Genomic DNA, 23,002 nt, shown 5'->3' with positions numbered 1-23,002 from the left:
AAATACTACTTATTTAAGAGAAACTTGAGGACTGAATAGATTTACAGCGGTATTAACATGTATTAACCACTGGGAGGAGCTGGGCTAGCTTGAGTCCGTTTATCAGCACCATGGAATTCATGGCTAGAGTTGACTGTTACAGAGAGCAACTAAAATAATTTTAGAACAGACACTTGCACAGGATAAGGATATTAATACCCTCTCCTTTTTTGCCTGCTTACACAAGCATTTCAAACAAAAAACTACATTATAAGAGGATAGATCATTAACACATATTTTAAAATTTTCTTTATTTCAGAACTGCATTTATGTACAGACATCATAAAAAAAATGCACAGACAATGGAGATTTCCCAAGGAATAGGAGCTGGAAGTAAAACTTAAGGGCAATTGGAGAACTGAAATTGTCCCAGAGTAGTTCTGAGGATCACTCTTCCTTAAATGTCCTTGATAACCTCTTCAAGTTCTTCCTTTGTGAACATGTGGAAATTCTGGCCAGGCTGCACTGTGGCTAGCTGGAAAGAAAATAGAGAGGAGTTTATAAGCTGGGCTTGAGTCCCTCTGATAGCCCTAGCATGGTCAGGAGAAAACTGTGTTGGTAATGCAGCTGTTCATTAGGAACTAAGGGATCTGCTGTCCCAGGGATATCCTTTCCAGGCAGCAGGTCCCTAAAATAGCTCTCTGACTACAAAATAAAAACTCTTATTGACTAAATATTCTATTTTGAGGTTAATCTACCACATAATAGTTAACCAAATGCCTGGCATCACTGTTACTTCTTGAAATTAGCAGCCAAGTATGTGGAGTCAGTACTCTTTTTCTGTTAAAGATTCCTATAGAAATATATTTAAAGCATATTTATATACTTGCAAGTTGAACTTGAGAGTGTGACTTGGGGTTATTTGGCCACTTTTTGCCCTTACTTCCTCCTCTGTAAAATGGGGATAATAATCATACTTATAGATTAGTTGTGAGGATTAACATTAGAAACATCAAATAATTGTTAACTATTATTGTTAGATATTTTCTCAAGTACTGTCTGTGTGGCAACTAACAGAAAGGTTTGCTTTGTTTTTTAAAAGGACTGATTATGAAAAGACACCATGAACAATGGCACAGGAAGTCAGTTGTGTCTGATGATATCAGAAATAACAAACAGCCTAGATTATAATTTATTTTACCAACAACAACAAAAAAATCAGAAGATGGTTTCAAATTTAACTATGATTACTAGATTTTCCATTATCTCTGCTGGTCACTGTCCCATGTTTTTGGTCAATACCAAAGAAAAGGTATCATTTCACATTTGCCTCAAAGTTTTTGTGTTTGTTTTAAATGTCATTCCTTATACTGTATTTTTTTTAGTTTAAAAATTAAACATAGTAGGGCATTTTAAAGTAATATCCATTACTGATATTTAATATAATTTGAAAGCTGCCAGACAGAATTAGCATAACCCAGTTACATGATGTTTATTATTTTCTGCCTCATTTGTAAGTAAAACTCAGAAAAAAGATTGCTGCACATCTTAAGACATCTAGAGATGATCTACTCTAGGAACAACTTAAAAAAAAAAAAAAAAAAAAAAAAAAGTTCTCTCAAAGCCTGCAGTTTCCTCTAGAGTTTCCCAAAAGATATATCCAATTACATAAAATGCTGAGTCCAAAATATATTTGCATAATATTACGAAGGTTAAAATACAGAAATTGGGTAAACTCTGTATAGAACAGTCCTACAGAACTAAGATGCAAGTATTGCCTTTAGGAAGTTACTCATCATTAGAAGAAAAAATAACCCTTTACGTGTGCATAACGATGTTATTTACATAATGAAAATGAACATATTTTTCTAGATTCTCACTTTTAAAAAACCTGTGAAGCAGGTAGAACAGATATTTTCTTTAATTTACTCCATCAATAATTAATTTGAATACCCGTCACAGTTGTACTAGGGACTAGGGATGAAAAGATGAAGAAAAGTCTGCCTTATTTACTAAGGGCACTGGTTGCCAAATGTTTTCAATGTCAGGTAAGTATTATAATAAAGCTTAACATATGTAAAAGAGTGACCAAGAAAGCAGTATGGTGATGCCTAAGAAAACTCAGAATGGAACCATTTGACCTAGCTATCCCACTCCTTGGTTTATACCCAAAGGACTTCAAATCAGCATACTACAGTGACGCAGACACAACAATGTTTATAGCAGCTCAATTCATGACAGCAAAACTATGGAACCAACCTAGATGCCCTTCAACAGATGAATGGATAAAGAAAATATGGTACATATACACAATGGAATATTACCCAGTCTTAAAGAAGAATGAAAATTGTGGCATTTTCAGGTAAATGGATGGAACTGGAGAATATCATGCTAAGTGAAACAAGTCAATTCTAAAAAACCAATGGCCAAATGTTTTCTCTGATAAGTGGATGCTGATCCATAGTGGAGGGTACATAAGGAAGCATGAAGGAACTTTGGATTGTATAGAGGGCAGTGAGGAGAGCGGTAGATAGCGCAGGTAGGGATGGGAAGGATGGTAGACTGAGACAGACATATACGTGTATAAAAGTTAAAAAAAAAAAAAGGGGGTGACCAAAGAGCCCAGGAAGGCATCAAGGAGAAGAAATCTTTAGGTTGTACATTACAGAATGGCAAGAATGGGTCAGATAGCCAAGGGGAAGGGCAGACTCATGCAAATGCATAAAAGCACAAGACATGGTGTATCTGTGAAACACATACTGTATATAGTTGTAGCAGAGGTTGCACATGGAATAAGATGAAATGAGAATGACTTGGGGCAGAGGTCAGAGTTCACAGAGAGTGTATTATAGTGGTTAAAAGTATAGAATCAGGAGGCTGAGGCAGGAGGATCAAGAGTTCAAAGCCAGCCTCAGCAAAAGTGAGGCACTAAGCAACTCAGGGAGACCCTGTTTCTAAATAAAATACAAAATAGGGCTGGGGATGTGGCTCAGTGGTCAAGTGCCCCTGAGATCAATCCCCAGTACCCTCCCCGCCCCACCAAAAAAAAGCACAGGACCTAAATTCAAACCTGGGTGCAAACACTGACTCTACCATCTACCAGTTACCATTTACCAAAGTCGTGGTTTCCTCCTCTGTAAAATGAAACCAGGAATACTTATCTCATAGAGTTGTGAGGATTAAAAGATATACATGTAAAATGCTTAGCAAAGTACCTAACAGACTAGACATATGACTTAACAAGCAGTAAATTATCATGCCCTAAAAAGAAGTTTGGAATTTATCTTGTACACAACAGGAGTAGGAAAAGATTTTTAAAGTGGATAACAATTAAGATTGGATGTGGACTGGAAAATCTACTCCAGTAGCGCAATGAGAATGAGGGGAAAAAATGGGCTGAAACAAGGACAGCAAGGCTGTAGGAAGGAAGACTAGTTAGAATACTCTGAAAAATACGTAAGGCAAGTGCAAAATGGGGACCTGAACCAAAGAAGGTACATGAAATAAGAATTGAGAAGGGGTATTTAAATGAGAATTATTTTTACAAAGGGGAAAACACAATTTAATAAAGGGAAAGAGAAATCAAGATCTTCCAGGCTCTGGGTGTGAATGATAAGAACATGGGTGTTATCATCAACCAGCATTAGAAACAGAGGAAGAGGAAATGATTTTCTGGAAATAAAATGATTTTATAATTGTCAAGTTTGAGATGAATGCTTCAGAAATGTCAAATAATAGTGCTCAGGATATCCAACAAACAGGAAGTTTTACAGAAAGGTGCAACTTGGACATCTTCCCTTTCTCATGGACACACTGGAGATTCAAGAGACCTACAGGAGACAGAGAAGGAAGGGCTCTAGAGTGAAGGCTCCCTCATCCTGGTCTTCTTAGACTGACTATCAGTTACTGGAGGCGCTTTCACTAAAGTACAGATCTCTGAACCTCATTTCCAAAGACTCTTCTTATGGGCAGACAGGCTTAGAAACCTGGAGTTAGAGCACTGGTGGAATAATCTTGGACAAGTGAAAGTGCCCTTTTTTAATGCAAAGAAATCTATAGTTAGGGAGATTAATGACAGAGCCTGCCTGAGCCACACCTGATGGATGCTCACTTCGAAGCAACACTGTAGTGGCACTGAAAGTAAATGATCAAGAAAATATCTATGTAGTTTCGGATGAACCAAACAGGCCTCAGAGCCTTTGCCATGGAATCAAGAGTACATGTGAATTCTTCTGAGGTGGCAAGGAGATAGTAAAAATGCCACGACCCTCTTATTCAGTACGGAAGAAAACAAAGTACTAGAAAGATACCGACAAAATCCCTCTTAAGGGTAAAGTTGGGAGTATCATACTACGTATTGCACTCATCATTTCACAGACAGGGAAGAAGGGGAAATATTTTCAAATCCTTGTTAAGAAGGGGAAAAAATCCAGCATATTTATGAATTAAGTTGTCCACTGAAGAACTATGTTACACCTTTCTTCCTCCATTACTGCTCAAGGAGCAAGTCAATCACCCCTAACCACACTCTCAAACTCCTAAAATTCTACCAATTCTAGGCTAGTTCCCTCTTTTATATCCTTCATGACAGCCTATGAAAACCAGCTGCACTAGTGCAACATTCACCAACAACATTCCCAAGAACTCTCCACTCTTCTGTTCTTAACTAATCAATCCCCCATTGGTCATTAATCCAACCATCCACTTTCTCATGAGTGAGGCTAATTAACATTCTGGTAGATGCTAGATGGTTTAATTGCTGATTGATGATTACAGCATTTGTTGGCCTTTAAGATTTTTAACTGAAATATAATATTCAAGGCTGGGGATATAACTCAGTGGTAAGGCTCTTGTCTGGCACACATGAGAATGTGGGTTGGATCCTTAGAACAAAAAAGATTAATATATGTATATACGCACAGATACACACATATATATACACATATATAAATGCATATATATGTATTTATATACATATAAAATTATACATTATATGTGTGTGTATATCTCTCTATATATAATATAAATACATACTATGTGTTACGGTTTGGATGTGAGGTATCCCCCAAAAGCTCATGTGTGAGCAATGCAAGAAGGTTTAGGAGAAATGATTGGGTTATGACAGCCTTAACCAAATCAGTGAATTAATCACCTGACAGGATTAACTAAGTGGTAACTGAAGGTAGGTAGAGGAGGTGAGTCACTGTGGGTGTGCCTTTGGGTATATATTTTTTATCTGGTGAGTGGAGCCTCTCTCTGCTTCCCTCTGTCACATTCTTCTTCCAAGATATCTTGCTTTACCTCGAGCCCCGAGGAATGGAGCCGCTGTCTATGAACTGGATCTCTGAAATCAGGAATTCTCAAACTTTTTCTCCCCTAAAATTGTTCTGGTCAGGTCTTTGTTACAGTAGTGAAAAAGCTGGCTAAAACACTATGCCTCCAAGAGTAAACTCTATCCCTAACTTTTAAGAATAATGTGGCCAAGCATGGTAGCACATGCCTATAATCCCAGCAGCTCGGGAAGCTGAGGCAGAAGGATCACGAATTCAAAGCCAGCCTCAGCAACGTGGAGGTGCTGAGCAACTCAATGTTGAGTGCCCCCAAGTTCAATCCCCAGCACCAAAAATTTAAAAAAATTTTTTAAAAAGAGAATAATCTGTCCTCTGTTCCAGCTTCAGCTACTATTATTTTAAGTGACCCAGCAATCCTTTTAACTCATCTCCATCTTCCCTTCTATTTTTGTTTTGGAAATATTTCCCATTCTTAACTTCATGTTGCATTCACCCATGCTCAGCAGGTGACCTAATAATCACTAGGCAAATATAGGACCTCTCTCCCAATTTACCTCCAAACTACCTGTCACCATTTGGTCCATACATCTGCAATCTTATCTCTTGCCACTCTCCTATCTTACATACATCCCACACCCCAGCAGTCAGATAAAAAACCTTGGAATTCCATTTTAAACAAGTTATTTTACATCTTTGAACCTTTGCACATATTGCTCCCTCTTCTGAAATACCTTTTTCTTCCCTTCTCCAGACAGCATCACCTCTTCTAGGATATTTTCTTAATGTTCTAATATAAGTTATGTTCACATGTTAATCTGTTCTTCCTCCTATTATAGAAGTTTCACCCTAAGCTCTTATTGTTCATATTTCTGTACACTACAAAGTACTACTTAACTAGGAATTGAATTTTCTGCATATGTATCCCTGGCATTTAGCATAGTACCTTCTATATGGTGTATACTCGTATGATGCTGAATTAATTTTATTTTTTGAAACCAACTCTTTCTTTGGCACCATGTCTTCCCTCTTCTAGAACTTTTCTATCACCTTTGAATCTCTCCTTTTTTTAAACTTTTTTCTATCCACTTCCTCTGTTTAAAAAAGTAAATTTTCCCCATCCTTAAGAAGACAAAAGTCATTTTCTTTAATGTTGCCTTCTGCTCAATAAATCTTCTCAAGATAGCAGCATACTTGGGTTTTCTACCTCATCACCTCCCTTTCACTCTTTAACTCACAGAACTCTAGCTTCTGCCATCACCACTTTACAGGAGTTGCTTATTGAAATGCTATAGATATCCTAAGGACTGAACATATAAGATATGCTTTTATTGATCTAATCAATCTTTAGCACTGGGGGTTATGATATCTGAAGAGACAGTAAAATATAAAAATACCTCTATATTAGTTGCATTCAACTTCTCCTCCATTACTTGTTTGAGGATGATGAGTGAAGATTTGATGGCTTCTTTCAGTGTCATAGACTTGAAACAAAAAAGGGTGAGAAGATAAGCCATTATTTATATATAATCCCTCCTTCCTTCAGATTTCCCCTTTATCTCCCCCCAAAAAAAAGATTTAGCATAAATTAATAAATCAAGCACATTGATTTTACAGTACACTACAAGTATCTCCAAAATTCAAGTAAATGGTAGAATACACTTATTCAGAAATAGAAAAAAAAATGCCTTATTTTGAGCCAGAGTCACCAACTTTTATACAGTTAATTACCTTTAAAGAAGAAGGGGCAGCACTCTCTATATTTGAATTCCTTGTTTAATTTAGAAGATAACATAATATTAGTTATACCTAACAGATAATAATGCCCAAATAACATAAAAAGGTAATCCAATGGTTTAGAAAACCCACTCTTTTTATACCTTTTTCATATCTAATTTTCTCCACATGTAAATTCAACATTATAGGAACACCTTGTTTTATTGTGCTCAGCAGATATTACATACAAATAGGGCTGTGTCAACCCTGCATTGATCAAGTCTACTCGCAACATTTTCAACAGGATGTGTTCACTTCATATGTGTATGTCACATTTTGGTAATCCTTACATTTGAAACTTAATTATTACATTTGTTATGGTGATCTATCAGTGATCTTTGATGTTACTATTGTATTGGCTTTGGAATACCACAAACCACTCCCACATAAGATGATGAATTTAACCGATAAATAAAGCAAGTGTTCTGACTGCTCCACTGATCAGTCATTATCCCATTTCTTTCCTTCTGGAGCCTCCCTATTCCCTGAGACAAAATAATACTGAAATTAAGTCAATTAACAGGTCTACAATGGCCTCTAAGTGTTCAAGTGAAAGGAAGAGCTGTTTGTATCTACTTTAAATCAAAAGCTAGAAATGATTAAGCTTAGTGATGAAGGCATATCAAAAGCCATGACACACTAAAAGCTAGGCCTCTTATGCCAAACAGCTAGCCAAGCTATAAATACAGAGGAAAAAAAACTTGATGGAAATTAAAAGTGCTACTCCAGTGAATACATGAATGATAAGAAAGTGAAACAGCCTTATTGCTGGTATGAAGAAAGTTTTAGTGGTCTGGATAGATGAAACCAGCCACAACATTCCCTTAAGCCAAAGCCTAAACCAGAGCAAGGCTCTAACTCTCTTCACAATTCTAAGAAGGCTGTGAAAAGGTGAGGACAGTACAGAAGAAAATTAGAAGCTAGTAAGAGATAGATTTATAAAAATACAAGGTGAAGCAAGTTCTGATGTAGAGGCTGATGTAATTTACCCAGATCTAGTTAAGATCACTGATGAAGGTGGCTACATTAAACAACAAATTTTCAACCTAGATAAAACAGCCTATATTGGAAGAAGATGCCAGACAAATCAGTGCTTAGCTTCAAAGAACAGGATGACTCTCTTATTATGGCCAATGCAGCTGGTAACTAAGTTGAAGCCAAGGCTCAATTACCATTCTAAAAATCTTTAGGACCTTAAGAAATATACTAAATTTACTCTGCTTGTACTCATTTAAAAAGGAACAGTCTGTACATCTGTTAACTAAGTTTACTGAATATCTTAAGATTACAATGGAGACCTACTGCTCAGAAAGATTCCTTTCAAAATATTACTGCCAGTTGACAATGTACCCAGTCATGTTATAGTTCTGATGGGCATTTATAATCAGATTAATGTTGTTTTCATGCCTGCTAAAAACACTCATTCCACAGCCCTTATATCAAGGAATATTTTCAACTTTTGAGTCTCATTTAAGAAACATCTTTTAATAGTGTAGGTTCCTGAGATAGTGATTCCTATGATTGATATAGGCAAAATAAATGAAACCTTCTGGAAAAGATTCACCATTCTAGATTCCATTGAGAACATTCATGTTTCATGGAAGGAGGTCAAAATATTCACAGGAGTTTAGAAGAAGCTGGCTCCAGTCCTCTTGGATGATTTTAAGGGGTTCAAGACTTCATTAAAGGAAGTTATTGCAGATGTGGTAGAAATAGTAATGAACTAGAATTAGAAATGGAGCCTGAGGATATGTCTGAATTGCTGCAATCTGTGACACTTTAACAGATAAGAAGTTGCTTCTTAAGGATGAACAAAGAAAGTGGTTTCTCAAAATGGACTCTACTGCTGATGAAGGTTCTGTGAATGCTGTTGAAATGAAAATTTCAACAATTTGGAATATTACATAAACTTAGTTGATGAAGCAGAAGCAGAGTTTGAGAGGATAGACTTCAATTTTGAAAGAAGTTCGTGGGCAAATACTATCAAACAGCACCCATGATACAGAGAAATCTTTCAGTCAGTCAATGGCAGGGAGTGGGAATAGGGGTTGAGGGAAGTATTCTATATCTTGTTTTTGGTTGTGGTTCTAAGGGTATACAATTGTCAAAACGTATGGAACTGAACTCTTAAGGTCTGTACGTTTTATTACATGAAAATTATGCCTTGACTAAAAATATAGTAATAAAGGTTGTGAGAATGCTTGATTACCTTGTGGTAAACTTCTTGCAAGGAGCTCTGAGCACCCTCTGAAGCAGAGCCAATTGCTCGAGCATCACATTGTACAAAAGTCCCAGATGGGTCCATATGAAACCTGCAAAACCCCAAAAGGAGAATTAAAATGCTTAAGAGTGGTGGCATTTTACGTAACAAACATCTCACTTAAAAAAAGTACAGGCCAGGGGTAGTGGTTACGTGCCTGTAATTCCAGAAGCTTGGAAGAGGCAGAAGGATCACAAGCCAACCCCAGCAATTTAGTAAACAACCCAGTGAGACCCTGTCTCTAAATAAAGTACAAAATAGGGCTGGGGATGCGGCTCAATGGTCAAGTGCCCCTGAATTCAATCCCTAGCACCAAAATAAATAAATAAATAAATAAATAAAGTTTTAAGAGTACAGGTACTTGGCCCTGTAGCAAGGAAATGCCACTGAGATACTGAGGCACAGTTCCAAAAGACGTTCTGTTTTGAAAAATAGATCTTTTTTTTTTTTTTAATTTGCTTTTTAGTTGTAGATGGACACAATACCTTTATTATTTTTAAATATATATACATTAGTTGTTGATAAACCTTTATTTATTTATATGTGGTGCTGAGAAATGAACCCAGTGCCTCACATATTCTAGGCAAGCATTCTACCACTGAGCTACTCCAGCCCCCTCCAAAACTAATCTTTTAAAAAAGGATTTAAGAAAATTATTAATATCCTCAGGGTGTATGCCTCTCTAATATTTGAGAATGAGAATCAGATCAACACTCCAAAGCAAAGCTCTAAAACATATTCTGACTTTAGTAATAAGGTTAGTTCTGATTTTTTCCCAGAATTAGCACTGGTTCCAACAGGGAAGTTCCCCAAATTTATATAAACAGCACAGTCACAGCTAGAAGTCCTTCTATTTTTCCAATTCTAAAATAATCTTAGTTGATTTATACTACTAGCCCTGGTTCCAAATTAGAATAATTATCACACTCCCCCAAAAAGGAGGAAAAAATGGCAAAATGGTACTTACAGCTGGGGTCCTTTCTCATCGACTCCTCCAAATAACAGTGCTACTCCAAAGGGACGAGACTAGAACCAAAAAGAAGAGGTGTTGTGATAAGTGGCCATGAAGTAAGCGGGTGAGAGGGGCCGGGAAAGGTAGGTGCTGAGGGCAAACACCCAAGTCCTACAGAACAGTAAGTGAATTCAACACAAGCATCGCACTCACCATGGCACCTGGATCTGCATCTTCTTCTCCGAATTGTAGAGCCAGATTGGACACAGCCTGGGTTACACTCTCCACCGTCATTGTCTCATTGTAGGTAAACCAATGGTTCTAGGAAAAGAGTACAGAATGGTACAGCTTTCTAATAAGAAGGGCATTAAAGCAGTCCACCATCTCACTACACCCATCCCTTTGAAATGTGACTGGAAACAGAAGGCTCAAGAATGTTTCCTAGACAATGGTTATTTGGAACTGCAAGAGAAACAGCTTTGGAAATAAATATATCAAAAAGAATAAGCAAGACTGAACTAGAGGGTTAATCCCTTGAAAAAAAGTGTTAACCCCTACAAACACCAAGTTTAGTCTTCTGACACAGTAAGTGCTATATCAAGTGCCACTTCCCTCCTCAAAGACTCTATCTTATTCTGTTATTTATGTTAAAGTATTTATTACTTAAATGATGAGAACAAATTTGCAAATAAGTACAAAACATTTTACCTTGAGATATTTTTTTTTCTTATTAGCCTACTCTCCAGGCTACAGGTAGTCAAGTTAAAAAAAAAACAAACCAGCATTCCTAACCAGTATTTGTCACCTTATACAAATCATTATTTACCAGAGAAGAGCAGTTACTTACAAGTCTGGTAGGAAAGGGTAGGAAAGACAGTTGTAGGGAAAATGTTCCTTAACTATGACAACTTCCTGCACAGAGCTCCCAAAGAAAGTCAATCAGGGAACAGAATGTAGTGTGATAAATGCATTATGTAAGGTGAATCTTGAAGAGGAAGACTGTCACCTCTATTGACTAGAGCTTCCTTAAAACTGCAATGATTAGGTAGCTGCCTAAAATTTAAGCCCCACCAAGTTACAAGTCGGGATTCTAACCAAAATCATTCCCAAGAGTCACATCTAAGATTGATACCTGCAATGTAGCCCAGGCAGCTATATTACCAGTAAATAAGGAACTCAAGCATCATAGTAAAAAAGCAGAGAAGATGCCCATTTACCTGTGTCTCCACTCTGGCTTTATCGATTAAAGTCTTAGCATCAGCAATTAGCCCACTCATGGCACAACCTGTAATATAAAAGCAACAGTGACCCAGAAGCCAAATCCTTATAAAACCTTTTATCAACTCAGGAAAACACTGAAATTGTGGAGTGGAACCATGCCAACAATCCCATGGCAATATAATCAATAAATTACATGGGAAATCACTGGCTGTATACCCCAGTATAATGATGATACCAAACCAAACAAAACAACAACCCCATTCATAATGACAGAAATCCAGATAGTATGATAGACGACAGAGAAGAGCAGAAGCCAACCAAACATAAATTTCCATATAAAACATCTCTAAGAATCCAGCTAGCACTCATTGTAGGTCATCATGCACTTCTGAACTAAGCAAATACTAACAACCCAACCTGAGAAATAAGAAAAAGGAAACTATCTCATTATGTGCTATAGTGGAAGACCTCAGAATAGTATCAAAAGCCTTTTCACCTCTCTGTTCCAAACAAACCAACTAAGTTATGTTAGAAAGTTTGCCTAATGGTCCAAGATGCCACAGTTATGGCTAGAACTGCTTACTTATTGGTGATGTTTCAAATCTAAATCTCAGCCTAGGTTTCTCTCTCAAGTTTCAGAGCTATAAAGTCAAATGACTCCCTTAATACATCTACTTGGATATACAGCTCAATCTACTCATCTTATTTCCCTTCTAGACCCCATCTTCTTCCTTGGTCCTCACAACAAATCAGACCCCAAGTTTTGTCAGTCTCTATCTGATTAATCTGTCTGGCATTAGTCCCCTCCTCTCAGTTTTTTTGTCATTGTCTTGCTTAAGGTCCTGATCATCCCTTTGCTTGGACTATTAAAAAATTTCTTTTCTGGTCTCCCTATCTCCAGTCTCAGCCCTTTACCCTAACTTGAACATTGTTATCAGAAGGGTCTTTCTAAAATTCTAAAGGGAACATATTACCTCACTGCTTAAAACCTTAACCATCAACGCAAAAGGATCAAGTCCAAGCTTGTTAGCAGGGTAAATAGGGACTTCTATACTGACCTCAGATTCATCTCTTGCCATAGTTCACCTCACAGTCATACTAAAGTGTCTGTGCCATTTATATTTTATACTGCCATACCTTTGTTCATTTCTATTCCTTCTGACTAGAATGCTGTCCTGTGTTACACTAAAACACTTGTTTTATCTTTCAGAATGCAACTCAGCTCAAGCATTACCCTCATGGAATCCTTTTCTGAAAGCTGCCCTACCACCAGCCTCAGGCAAAACTATTTTTTTCCTCCTTTATGTCCCTACTGAGCACATACTAGAATCTTTCTTAATACCTGTACCACTTAACTACATTTACTTATTTACATGTCCAGCAGTACATTTAGACTGCAAGCTCCTGGAAGTCAAGGACTGTCTTATTCCTGTCTGTATCCCTGGTGTCTTACACAATGTTTGTTCCCTATTTGCTGAATGAAATGATATTGACCTACCTACAAAAGAAAAGTGATCTGAGATAAACACACTGTTCTAACTGTAACAGATTCAATCTGTTTCTATACTTTAAAAAATACTATACCAGGGGCTGGGGAGATAGCTCAGTGCGTAGAGTGCTTGCCTTGTAAGCACAAGGCCATGGGTTCGATCCCCAGCACCCAAAAAAAAAAAAATACTATACCATGTTCCCACAGTCACCAGTCATTTTTTCTTTGCCTTCAAGCATTAATTATTATACGAATGTTTCATTAATTAGATGACTAGGTAGGTTAAAAAAATTTAGATAGTTAACTAAAAGTCCATGCTATAAATAAATAGAACTATTCACCCTGTACTGCTACAATGTCAGGAACCAAGGCAAGGGAATTACACTAAGGACAACAAGGTAAGGAGGTGAGGACAAGGAATAAAAAAATCTGAAAACAGGATATGGTTAAAATCTAAAATACTTTTTTTTCTTTTTAGCCACCATGTTGTTTCATGATATGAAAACTGGAATACTGAAATCAATATAGCTGAGATTTCTTTCATGATCTGTGCTTTTTATCAACTTGTTCATCTTAGAACCAACCTTTACAGTTATCAATATTCCATCACTTTAACCTGTCTTAGGTATAATATTCCTGCTTACATGTATCAAAACTCATACTGAACAATTAGTTCTGGGTTGCAAAAGAGAATTTGCACCCGTCTATAAGTCTCTGTCCACAAGTTAAACAAAAACACACAAAGGTGTCATCAAAGTCTATTATAGTACTCTTAAAATTCTCAGATCTTTGAGAATTCCTCTTTCCTCAGTGAATACCCTAGTTTCTCACATATGATGGTCAGTTCTAACTGCTTTCTACTCCTGAAGTAAGCACACTGGCCTACTGCCTGGAAAATGATAGCTAGCCAGGTGACAAGATATTCATCTCATGAATCTCTGCTGGAACAATGCAGAAGACTAATTAACTCAGACCAGATTCCTACAGAACAGCTTTCCCCTACTCCTTACCTATATGAGCATCAATCTCTACAATTTTCTCAATGCTGCTAGGCTCCATGAGTGGGGAGGTAATTCTTTTCTCCACAGCTAGGCATACACCTTCTGATGTCTGGATCCCAATGGCTGTAGAACCAAGCTAAAAAGAAACATGTTATAGTTACCATGTACAGATCAAAGAACAGTCTCACATGTTCACCAGAAATTTCTCTATAGGTTTTCAAAAGACTGAAACTTTAATTATCCATATTTAGTACACAGAAAAAGCCAAAAGCAACTTAATAAGTAATACAATGCTCCTGTCAATAGCAAAACCATAGATTTATAGAATTCTGAGCTTCTGAAAAGGAAGTCCAATAAGGTCTTTAAATCATCTGAAAAATCATCCCTTCTAATGCCAATATTTGGGAGAAAGGGATTCTAAGGTTCTAAACACAGTGGGCAAGAAAGTAATAAAACCCTAACTTTTTTTCTGGACTTTGTCTCTTTTCACCTCTGCTATCCATCTTGGTCTGTCCCAAAGGGGACATTCCCCAAATCTATATGACATCAGGGAAAAAAAAAAAAGAGAGAGAGAGAGAGAGAGAGAGAGAGAGAAAAGACCACCATCCTCACCAACAACATTAAAATACAAATTTAATCCAAGCTCACTAATTTAATGCACCATAGAGCTTAAATTCATCTCTTAATCTCTATATGATACCATCCTAGTCATCTACCTCTACATGTCTCAGTTTCCCATCTGCAAAATGAGAATAATAACAATACCTATAGGAAGAATAAACATTGATAAATTAACACAAAATATGTAAATTGGTGTATACCACACACTAATTCAACAGATTTTATTATATGACATACTTAGTCTCATCTATTTATTTTGCAGTGCTGGAGATCAAATCCAGGGTCTTGAACATGCTACACAAGCACTCCACCACTGAGTTAATCCCTAGCCTGTAGTCTCATTTTTAATCATTATCTCCCAATGCATCTTTCATGTTACAGCATAACTGATCTAATAAAATGCTATTTTTATTAGATTTCTTCTCTCAAGAACTAACATCTCACCATATTATCTATAACAAAATCTAAGCAAGCTTCCAGAGCCCTCTTAACCTAATGCCACCCTTCCCTTCCAACTTCATTACTCAATATTCTCCAACAAAACCCTTCCTTCAGGTATAGCCTACCTCATTTGCTCAAGCCATTATCACCTAACCTTTGCACCCCTGCTAAAGTCATCTCCCCTGGAATACATTCTTCCTTCTGCCTCTCCAAATTCTACCCATTATTCATAAAGCCTTCCATGAACACTCTTTCCTCTGAATTTCCATTCTGTTTAGTTAAGTCTATAAAGCAATAACTGCCAAATATGAGCATCAGATTTGAGCCCATTATTACAAAGGGTTCCAAAGAATTCCATCAATCTTTAGGTATAACAGGTTTAACATGTCTACAGACTGAATGATCATGCTTCACACATTTTTCAAATATGTAAAGTTGACACTTTATTTTGAAGTGTTATTAAAAGTGTGGATAATGTCTAATAAAAACAATGTAAGTCTGAGTTCTAGATATATAGAGGTAAATATCAAGAATGTTATCAGCTAAGACATTTTAAAGTGCTGCCTCTGGGAAGCTGAAAATAGATGGGTAAGCTTCAGGGATTGCTGTTTTTGTTATAAAATTTAAAGAACTATTTTACCTTTTGACTCTAAAATCACATATACACCTAAAAACTTAAAAACAAACATTCAGAAACATAATGCCAGAAAATTCAGAAAGCACTTTTTTGTTCTAATTGTTTTTATGTATTCCAATCCAAAAAAGGTCAATATTTCTGAGACAGGATATTTTCAAATACATCAAAATTCAAAAAATTTTCATTTTACAGTTATATTTCCTTCCAGATATTTCAATGTTATACTTCTACCTAAATTTCTCCTCTACCTATCTTGATGGGAACTGGAGAGAGGAGGAATTGAGGGAATATTTGAACTATGTAGTATTTCTTGAATATAACTAATTAGCATAGTAATCAATATCTAGAGGCTTAATATAATATAGTAATTTTGTCACTAACATAGATTTCTACTCCTTCCCCCAAAACACCTACTCAAGGGCACTTCTTCCCCTTCCTTTGCTGGATACATCTCACCTATACCATTCAATATCAACACCTCCAAGTGAATGTTTTTACGATCAGTCATTCTCTAGTTCCTCTGATGCTACTAAAGTCTTAAGGTTAGCAAATTGCTTTCTCATTGGCCACTCATGAGTTGCCAAAGCAACCAGAAGGTTGTTTAACTCCCAACCACCTAATTTTCACAATGGTTAGGTCTCATTTGTTAAGGGCCACATTACTTTCTCTATCCTAGTCCAACTAAGACTATGGAGATCAGATACCACTTCATAATCTCTAGATAACCTAGAAATTACTGGCTCTAAGGAATCTTAAGAACTGAGGTTTACTCTTGGCTTGTGTACCTGGGCAGAACTATTGTCTTAGCTGATGCCCCAAATTAATCCTACAGTTTGGATTTCCAATAGTCTGGCACTTCATAGTAATATATTCAAAACAAAGCAAAGATATCAGGATAGAAAGAGGTACTTGCAGCTGGCCCAGCATTTTCTGTACTAGTATCACAATGTTTCCACTTTCGCTTCTATGACTTCAGCTGACCAGAATCTCTTTCCTCTTTTTCGGATTCTTTTTTTAGTATTAAGGATTGAACGCAGGGCCGCTTAACCACTAAGCCACATTTATTTATATTTTTTTTCTTTTATTTTTATTTTCTTGAGACAGGGTCTCACTAAGTTGTTGAGGCTTGCCTCAAACCTGAGATCCTCCTGCCTCGGCCTAGAATTGATCTTAGACTCTAGGATTATAGGTATGCACTACTACCCCCACTTTTCCTACTCTTTCTAGGAAAGGTAGCTAAGAAATGCAACACTTCTCTTTAATGGTAAGAGAATTGTCCTATGGAAGAGGTTTAGATAATCTTTGATCAAAGGCAAACTAGGATCCCAGTATCTTGGGAGGCTGAGGTAGGAGGACCACAAATTCAAGGCCAGCCTCAGCAATTAAGACCCTGTCTCAAAATAAAATACAAAAAGGGCTGGGGATGTGGCTCTCAGTGGTTAAGTGTCCCCAGGTATAATCCCTGGTACCCCCCCTCTCCGCAAAAAAAAAGAAACTAGGACAAATTGAAAGAATCTTTGGAAAGTTATCTGATTTTTTTATTTGAGGATAAATTCTAAACTACCATGAACTATTTCAAATAGAACGTGCTCTTTTGTGAGAAAATATCTGTTTCTAGAACTCTACAAATAGAGACTATCAAATACATGCTGTTTGGAGCTATACAGGTAATTCAAGCAGAGTGAAGATCAGTGATTTTTAACTCCTGTTGAATATTAGAATAACTCATGCTTGAGCCTGGGCCTTAGCCCAGATAACTAAATCGGAATTCCTAGGGTGGGGCCTGAACATTGTTTTACTTACTTTCTTAAAAGCACTCCCCAGTGATTCTTTTTCAACACTATATTTAAAGATTTTAGATTTCCTATAACTCTTTGTTTCTCTTTCAGGTTTCTTCTTAAACATTTACCAGTTGAAATGCTATTTAGATTACCCATAATTTAACAAATACATTTCCTACAGGACAAATAATTTTAAGTATAGGTATCTTACTAATTAATGGTTTGACTACATATTTATGTTACTAGATCACAGAACATATCTTTTATTCATTCCCTAGTACCTAGTACAAATTAAAAACTTTACCAACAAGAAAACAATACAGAGGTGATTACTTACACGATTTGATCAAGTAACAGAGGAGTTAATACTAGATTTCTACAATCTCTTTATAGACCAGAGGATTATAAACCTAAACATGTCCCTCTATCTGCACTAGAAAAAACTAGTTAAATAATCAATTAATTAGTAACCTGCTCGAAAGTTTTAAAATAGATGTTAGGAACAGGATTGGAATTGTTATAAAAATAGTTATTAATGGTTGGTTAAAGGGATATATGAAAACACTGTCTAAAGGAATGGCTAAAACATTTACCTAAATGTTTTGCTAGCAGTGTGAGGTTGCCATAAAATTTTGAAAACTATACTACTTGCTAAAATACCTTGATAGCTTCAATGGCATATTCCACTTGAAACAATCTTCCTTCAGGAGAAAAAGTATTCACGCCCCTGTAATTGAAAAAAAAAAAAAGTATTAAGAAACTGTCAGTAAAAATGAATCATACAGACACTGAACTCAAGTTTCTTGCTGGATACAGTTGCACACACCTGTAATCCTAGCAACTTGGGAGGCTAAAACAAGAGAATTGCAAGTTTGAGGCCAGTCTCTGCAATTAAGTGAGACCCTGTCTCAAAATAAAAAATAAAAAGATCTGGGGATGTAGCTCAGTGGTAAAGCATCCCTGGGGGGTTTCAACTCCAGTAAACCACCTCCCCCCACCAAAAATCAAATTCCTTCACTAGCTCAATGACTATAGGTGATGCATGTTGTCATTATTCTGTACTTTGCCCACAATAATCTTTTTTTTTTTTTTTTTTACTTTAACAGTATAAGACAATAGAACCTCTTGAGACGATCTATAGGCTTTTAAACTTGATAACCTCATGTCCCAAAATTATCATTCAATTACCAAGGAAATGTGCATTTTTCCTTATCCCCTTCCCATTATGTGCATTTGACATTAACATCTTAATTTTAAGCAAAAGTTATTCATTGGTACATTTCTCTACTTATTTGTAGGAAATAGTATTGTTATTTTAATAATACTTTAAGAGCCACATAGTTCCTAAAGTCTAACCCGGTTCACTCACTCAATAAATTAGTGTCAGATTGATTTTTACTATAAAACATGTCCTCCATCTTTTCTTGCTCTTAGGGAGACAAGGCACCAATCATGGTGTTCACTATAAAAGCTTTCAGAACACAAAGAACACTCAAAAAATAACTAAGCTGGGCATGGTGGCGTATGAGGTTTGTGAGGCTGAGGAAGGAGAATCATAAATTCAAAGTCAGTCTTAGCAACTTGATGAGGTTCTAAGCAATTCAGTGAGACTGTCTTTAAATAAAATATAAAAAAGGAGTGGAGGTGTGGCTCAGTGGTTAAGTGCCCCTGGGTTCAATTCCTGGTACCGAAAAAGAAATTTTTTTTAAGAAAAAAATGAATGAAAATGCTTATAACACTTAGTTTATGGAGTCTGAACTTTATTACAGGTAGCACATAGTATATAGTATTCTCAAATTTGTTAAAACAAAAACTCTTTTTTTCCAAGGACATTTTATGTAATCCCAAAATGTAAAACAGATAATAATGAAAGTTGGCACATGCCGATCATTCACTATGTCTGGCACTATGACTTAACTCACTTAATCCTCAAAGTGATCCTATGAAATAGTCTTCTAAGGTAGACACTATTTTATAGATGAGGAAATTGAGGTACATAGAGATTTAAGTAAACTGCCCAAAGTCACTCAGTATATAAAAGGCAGAGCTGGAGTAAGAATTTAAGCAATAAGTCATATTGCTAGAGACTCAAGTCCTCAACAATTCCACTATTTTGCCTACGAGAATTAAACTGGCTAAATTGGGGGGTGGACAGAGAATTCCACCATCCCAACTCCCTGTTTGCTGAGTTTAATATCCCTAAAGCCATTTAAAAGTAAGTTCAGGGCTCTAAAGAACAGTTTAAAAATCACTGAAAGAAAAGTCTGAAGACAGAAGACCTAGGATTGAGTTCTAATTTTGCCAGTTGCTAGCTTTTAACTCCAGAAACAAAAACTGATAATGCTTGTCCCGCCTTAATCATAATACATTTGAATACTGATTTGCAGAGTGTGAAATAATTCTATAAACTGTAAAGTGCTATGTGGCTATAATAGCTTTTACCCTAATTTAGAAACTTCATTCTAGTGAAACATTACTACTCCTCCCTAATATGGGCTCTTGTCTTGGACATCTTCTCAAACTTAACTGTCTCCTTAGACCATTTCATATATGCTAAGCACCAACTCTCCAAATCTCTATTACCAGTTTGATTTATTTACTAATTAATTTAAATTCCTGATGAACTTTTCCACTTGGATATTCCACTAGCACCTAACATTCAACATTTTCCAATCTGAAATATTATTTCTTCAAATACTGTCACTTTGGAAAATCAGGTTCATCTTGCACTGTTCCTAGTTCAGTCTTATTTTAAAACACCTCCAACCTCCCTGTTCCCCAAGTTAGAAAGTTCTGAATGATTTGGGCCATTCCTCCCCATCTTCTATCATATGACAAGTCATACCAATTCATAGCAAGTCCCTCTTCACAGTAACATGTCACTCTTCCTTCCATTCTCAATGCCCTCATTATCTTTCACCTAACTATTGTAATAGCCTCCTAACTGGTATTGACTCCACCTTTCACCTATTATAACAGTCTCCTAACTGGTACTGACTCACTCTTTCCTCCAACCCAATCAATCTCTCTAAAACACAATTATGACCGGGCACAGTGGCGACCGCTTGTAATCCCAGCAACTCCAAAGGCTAGACAGGAGGATCCCAAGTTCAAAGTCAGCCTCAGCAAGGCCCCAGGGAACTGAGTGAGACCCTGTCTCAAAATAAAAACTAAAAAGGGCTGGGAATGTGGAAAAAACAAAAAAACACCCACACAATTATGACTATGCAACTACTGAAATAAATTAATGGCACTTAGTTGCTTACAGAGTAAGACCCAAACTTCTTAATCTCATATTAAAAACCATCCAATATCTAGCACAATTGTTTCCCCTTACCTCCTGTTATCATGTGTGCTAGTCAGAATGGACTTCTCTCAAACATATCTTATGCTTTCTTATTTCCTCTCCTTTGTTCACTCTATATTCTCAAACTCAAAGCTATTGACTCTTCACTATCTTTACTCAACTCCTGCTTTTTCAAGACCACCTTAAATATCAGCTCCTTTGTGAAGTTTTCATGAATCCCTAATATCAAATGCAACCTCTCATCAGAACTTCCAGTGTTGACTTCAATTCCTCTAATGATGTAGATACACTTCTGTCTCCTACTAGTTACTTTTGTAAACAGTTCTTTATATGATAGTCTCCTATACAAGAGCAAGTGTCTTGACTTCATACATTGCTGTAGCACTGGCACCCGGAACAGCATGCCTTGTACAAAGCAATATTCAAGTACATTAGCTAAGCAAATAAGAAAGGGTTGTATTCACCAGGCACATGGCGCGTGCCTATAATCACAGTGACTATGGAAGCTGAAGCAGGAGGATCCCAAGTTCAAGGCCAGCCTGGGCAACTTTGGCCAGACCCCATCTCAAAATAAAAATAAAGGACTGGAGGTATAGCTCAGTGGTATAGAACCCCAAGACTCAATTCCTGGTACCAAAAAAAAGAGGGAGGGGGCTGATTTTAGGCATTCTTGAGAAGATAGGAAAACAACACAAAGCAATCAATATACATATTGAGCAAATGATCACAAGATTTAATGAAGGGTTTCTGACAAGGATCACAATTTTCCCATATGCACCTTAATTCAAAATTATATCACCCAAGATGATTTTCTGCAATGCCCTAGAAGTTAAATACTGACTTAACAAAGTCATTTTACTTGACAGCAGAAAAAAATTTTGGTTTTAAAACTTCACATATACCTTTTGAGTCAGTAAAAGGATGAAAAGTAGTAGCTTCAGGTAATGAAACTATGACAGGGTCAAACATACTTGACAAGGGAAGCAGCTTTTCAAGCTATCTAGTACAAAAGAAAATGTCTGCTTTTTCTAGCTTTTTAATAAACTTAAAACTGCTACTAGAAAACTTATCTGATCAAAACAGAAAGTGAAAGTAAAAATATCTACAACAAATTCAGTATTACTTTGCATTTCCAAGCTCTGGGGGGAAATTTAAAAAATTTAAATACAACCTCACAACTTTTAATTTTGAAAACATTACATTTGGTTTTCAACAGCACTAAATCTGCTTTAAAGTTTTACAAAAGTCAGAAAAACCTTAGTCAAGCGAAACCAGTATGATGAGAACTCTCCTGAGAACCTTTCTAAATTCTGGTTCACATAAAATCAGATTCCAGACAACATATCCGAGCATAGCTGAGACTTGGTCTTCGAGCTTTTGCAGAAACTGTATATCCAGGCATGCTCTATTATATATAGATTTAATAGTCTCCAGTTGCTTTTTACTCCAGGCAGCACATTTTGCTTTTAAAATAAAAAAGTCAATCATACTTAGCTGGAAAAGATGAACTAGGGAGGGGTAACCCCCAATCTTCTCCGGGTTAAAGGTCGGAGTTCTGGGCCCCTTCAGCTTCCTCCCCAAGCACAAACCCGAGCTTCTCGCTTCCGCACTAAGACTAGGTAGTGACTCAGCTGTAGGACAAGTGCGGCCGATATGCTCAAACGAGCCTGGGGAATCACCGTGGAGTGTCGGGGCATGGGTAGAGCAAGAGATCCCCAGGTTCGGCCAGACTCGGGTTCCCGGGGCGACCCATGACACTGCAGAACCCAGGCCGCGGCCGGGCCCACCCACCTACCCACAATCCCAACCCGTTTTCTCCAGGCTGCACAGACCTGTCGTACTCGGACCGGGTGAGGAACATGGCGAGGAAGAGGGGAGTTGGCAGTGGCTACGAGGGGACTCCGAGAACCAAGAGGACTCCAACAGCAAGCACCCAAACCAACCACACGACCACAGCACCCAAGGCCCCCTTCTGCTCCCAACTGCGCGTGTGCCCACGACCTCTTTAGCCCGCCCTCCTGCGCCTGTATCCTATTGGCTGGACTCACTTCTCGGAGAGATGATTGGGCCAACGCGCTTCCTCTGCGGACCTCAGTTAGCGCTGACTGGGCGGGACAAGAGGCGTCTTTCCGCTTTACCTTGAAGGTGGTTGCTAGGGGCCCTGGGAACTCGAGGCGTGTGGTGAGAGTAAGCTCTTTGAAAAAGGTTTGAACCCGCCCCCAAGATGGGCAACTGGGAGAGTTTGTGCG

General features: G+C 37.2%; 1 protein-coding gene and 1 non-coding gene across 3 annotated transcripts; both read right to left on the bottom strand.

The window, feature by feature from the left end:
• Positions 1 to 260: 260 nt before the first annotated feature.
• On the bottom strand, positions 261 to 22,753 carry Psma5 (proteasome 20S subunit alpha 5). 2 transcript variants are annotated; one of them, XM_047524954.1, is made up of 9 exons: positions 22,586 to 22,753; positions 18,107 to 18,173; positions 13,976 to 14,102; positions 11,473 to 11,540; positions 10,469 to 10,576; positions 10,271 to 10,329; positions 9,253 to 9,355; positions 6,665 to 6,751; positions 261 to 514 (listed from the first exon to the last, which is right to left on the bottom strand). In XM_047524954.1, the coding sequence occupies exons 1-9, from the start codon at positions 22,612 to 22,614 to the stop codon at positions 437 to 439; spliced, it is 726 nt and encodes a 241-aa protein (XP_047380910.1). In that variant the 5' UTR covers positions 22,615 to 22,753; the 3' UTR covers positions 261 to 436. The 2 variants fall into 2 exon arrangements, with proteins under 2 accessions (XP_047380910.1, XP_047380919.1); XM_047524963.1 differs by lacking the exon at positions 22,586 to 22,753 and adding an exon at positions 22,249 to 22,422.
• LOC124968749 (small nucleolar RNA SNORA40) lies at positions 13,595 to 13,715 on the bottom strand. The gene has a single exon (XR_007105834.1). It is a non-coding gene; the product is annotated as a small nucleolar RNA SNORA40 (small nucleolar RNA).
• Positions 22,754 to 23,002: the final 249 nt, after the last annotated feature.

This window comes from Sciurus carolinensis, chromosome 1, assembly GCF_902686445.1.
Source record: "Sciurus carolinensis chromosome 1, mSciCar1.2, whole genome shotgun sequence".
Taxonomy (NCBI): Eukaryota; Metazoa; Chordata; class Mammalia; order Rodentia; family Sciuridae; genus Sciurus; species Sciurus carolinensis.
Note: the sequence above shows the minus strand (reverse complement) of the source record. Positions and strands in the feature narration are given on the sequence as shown.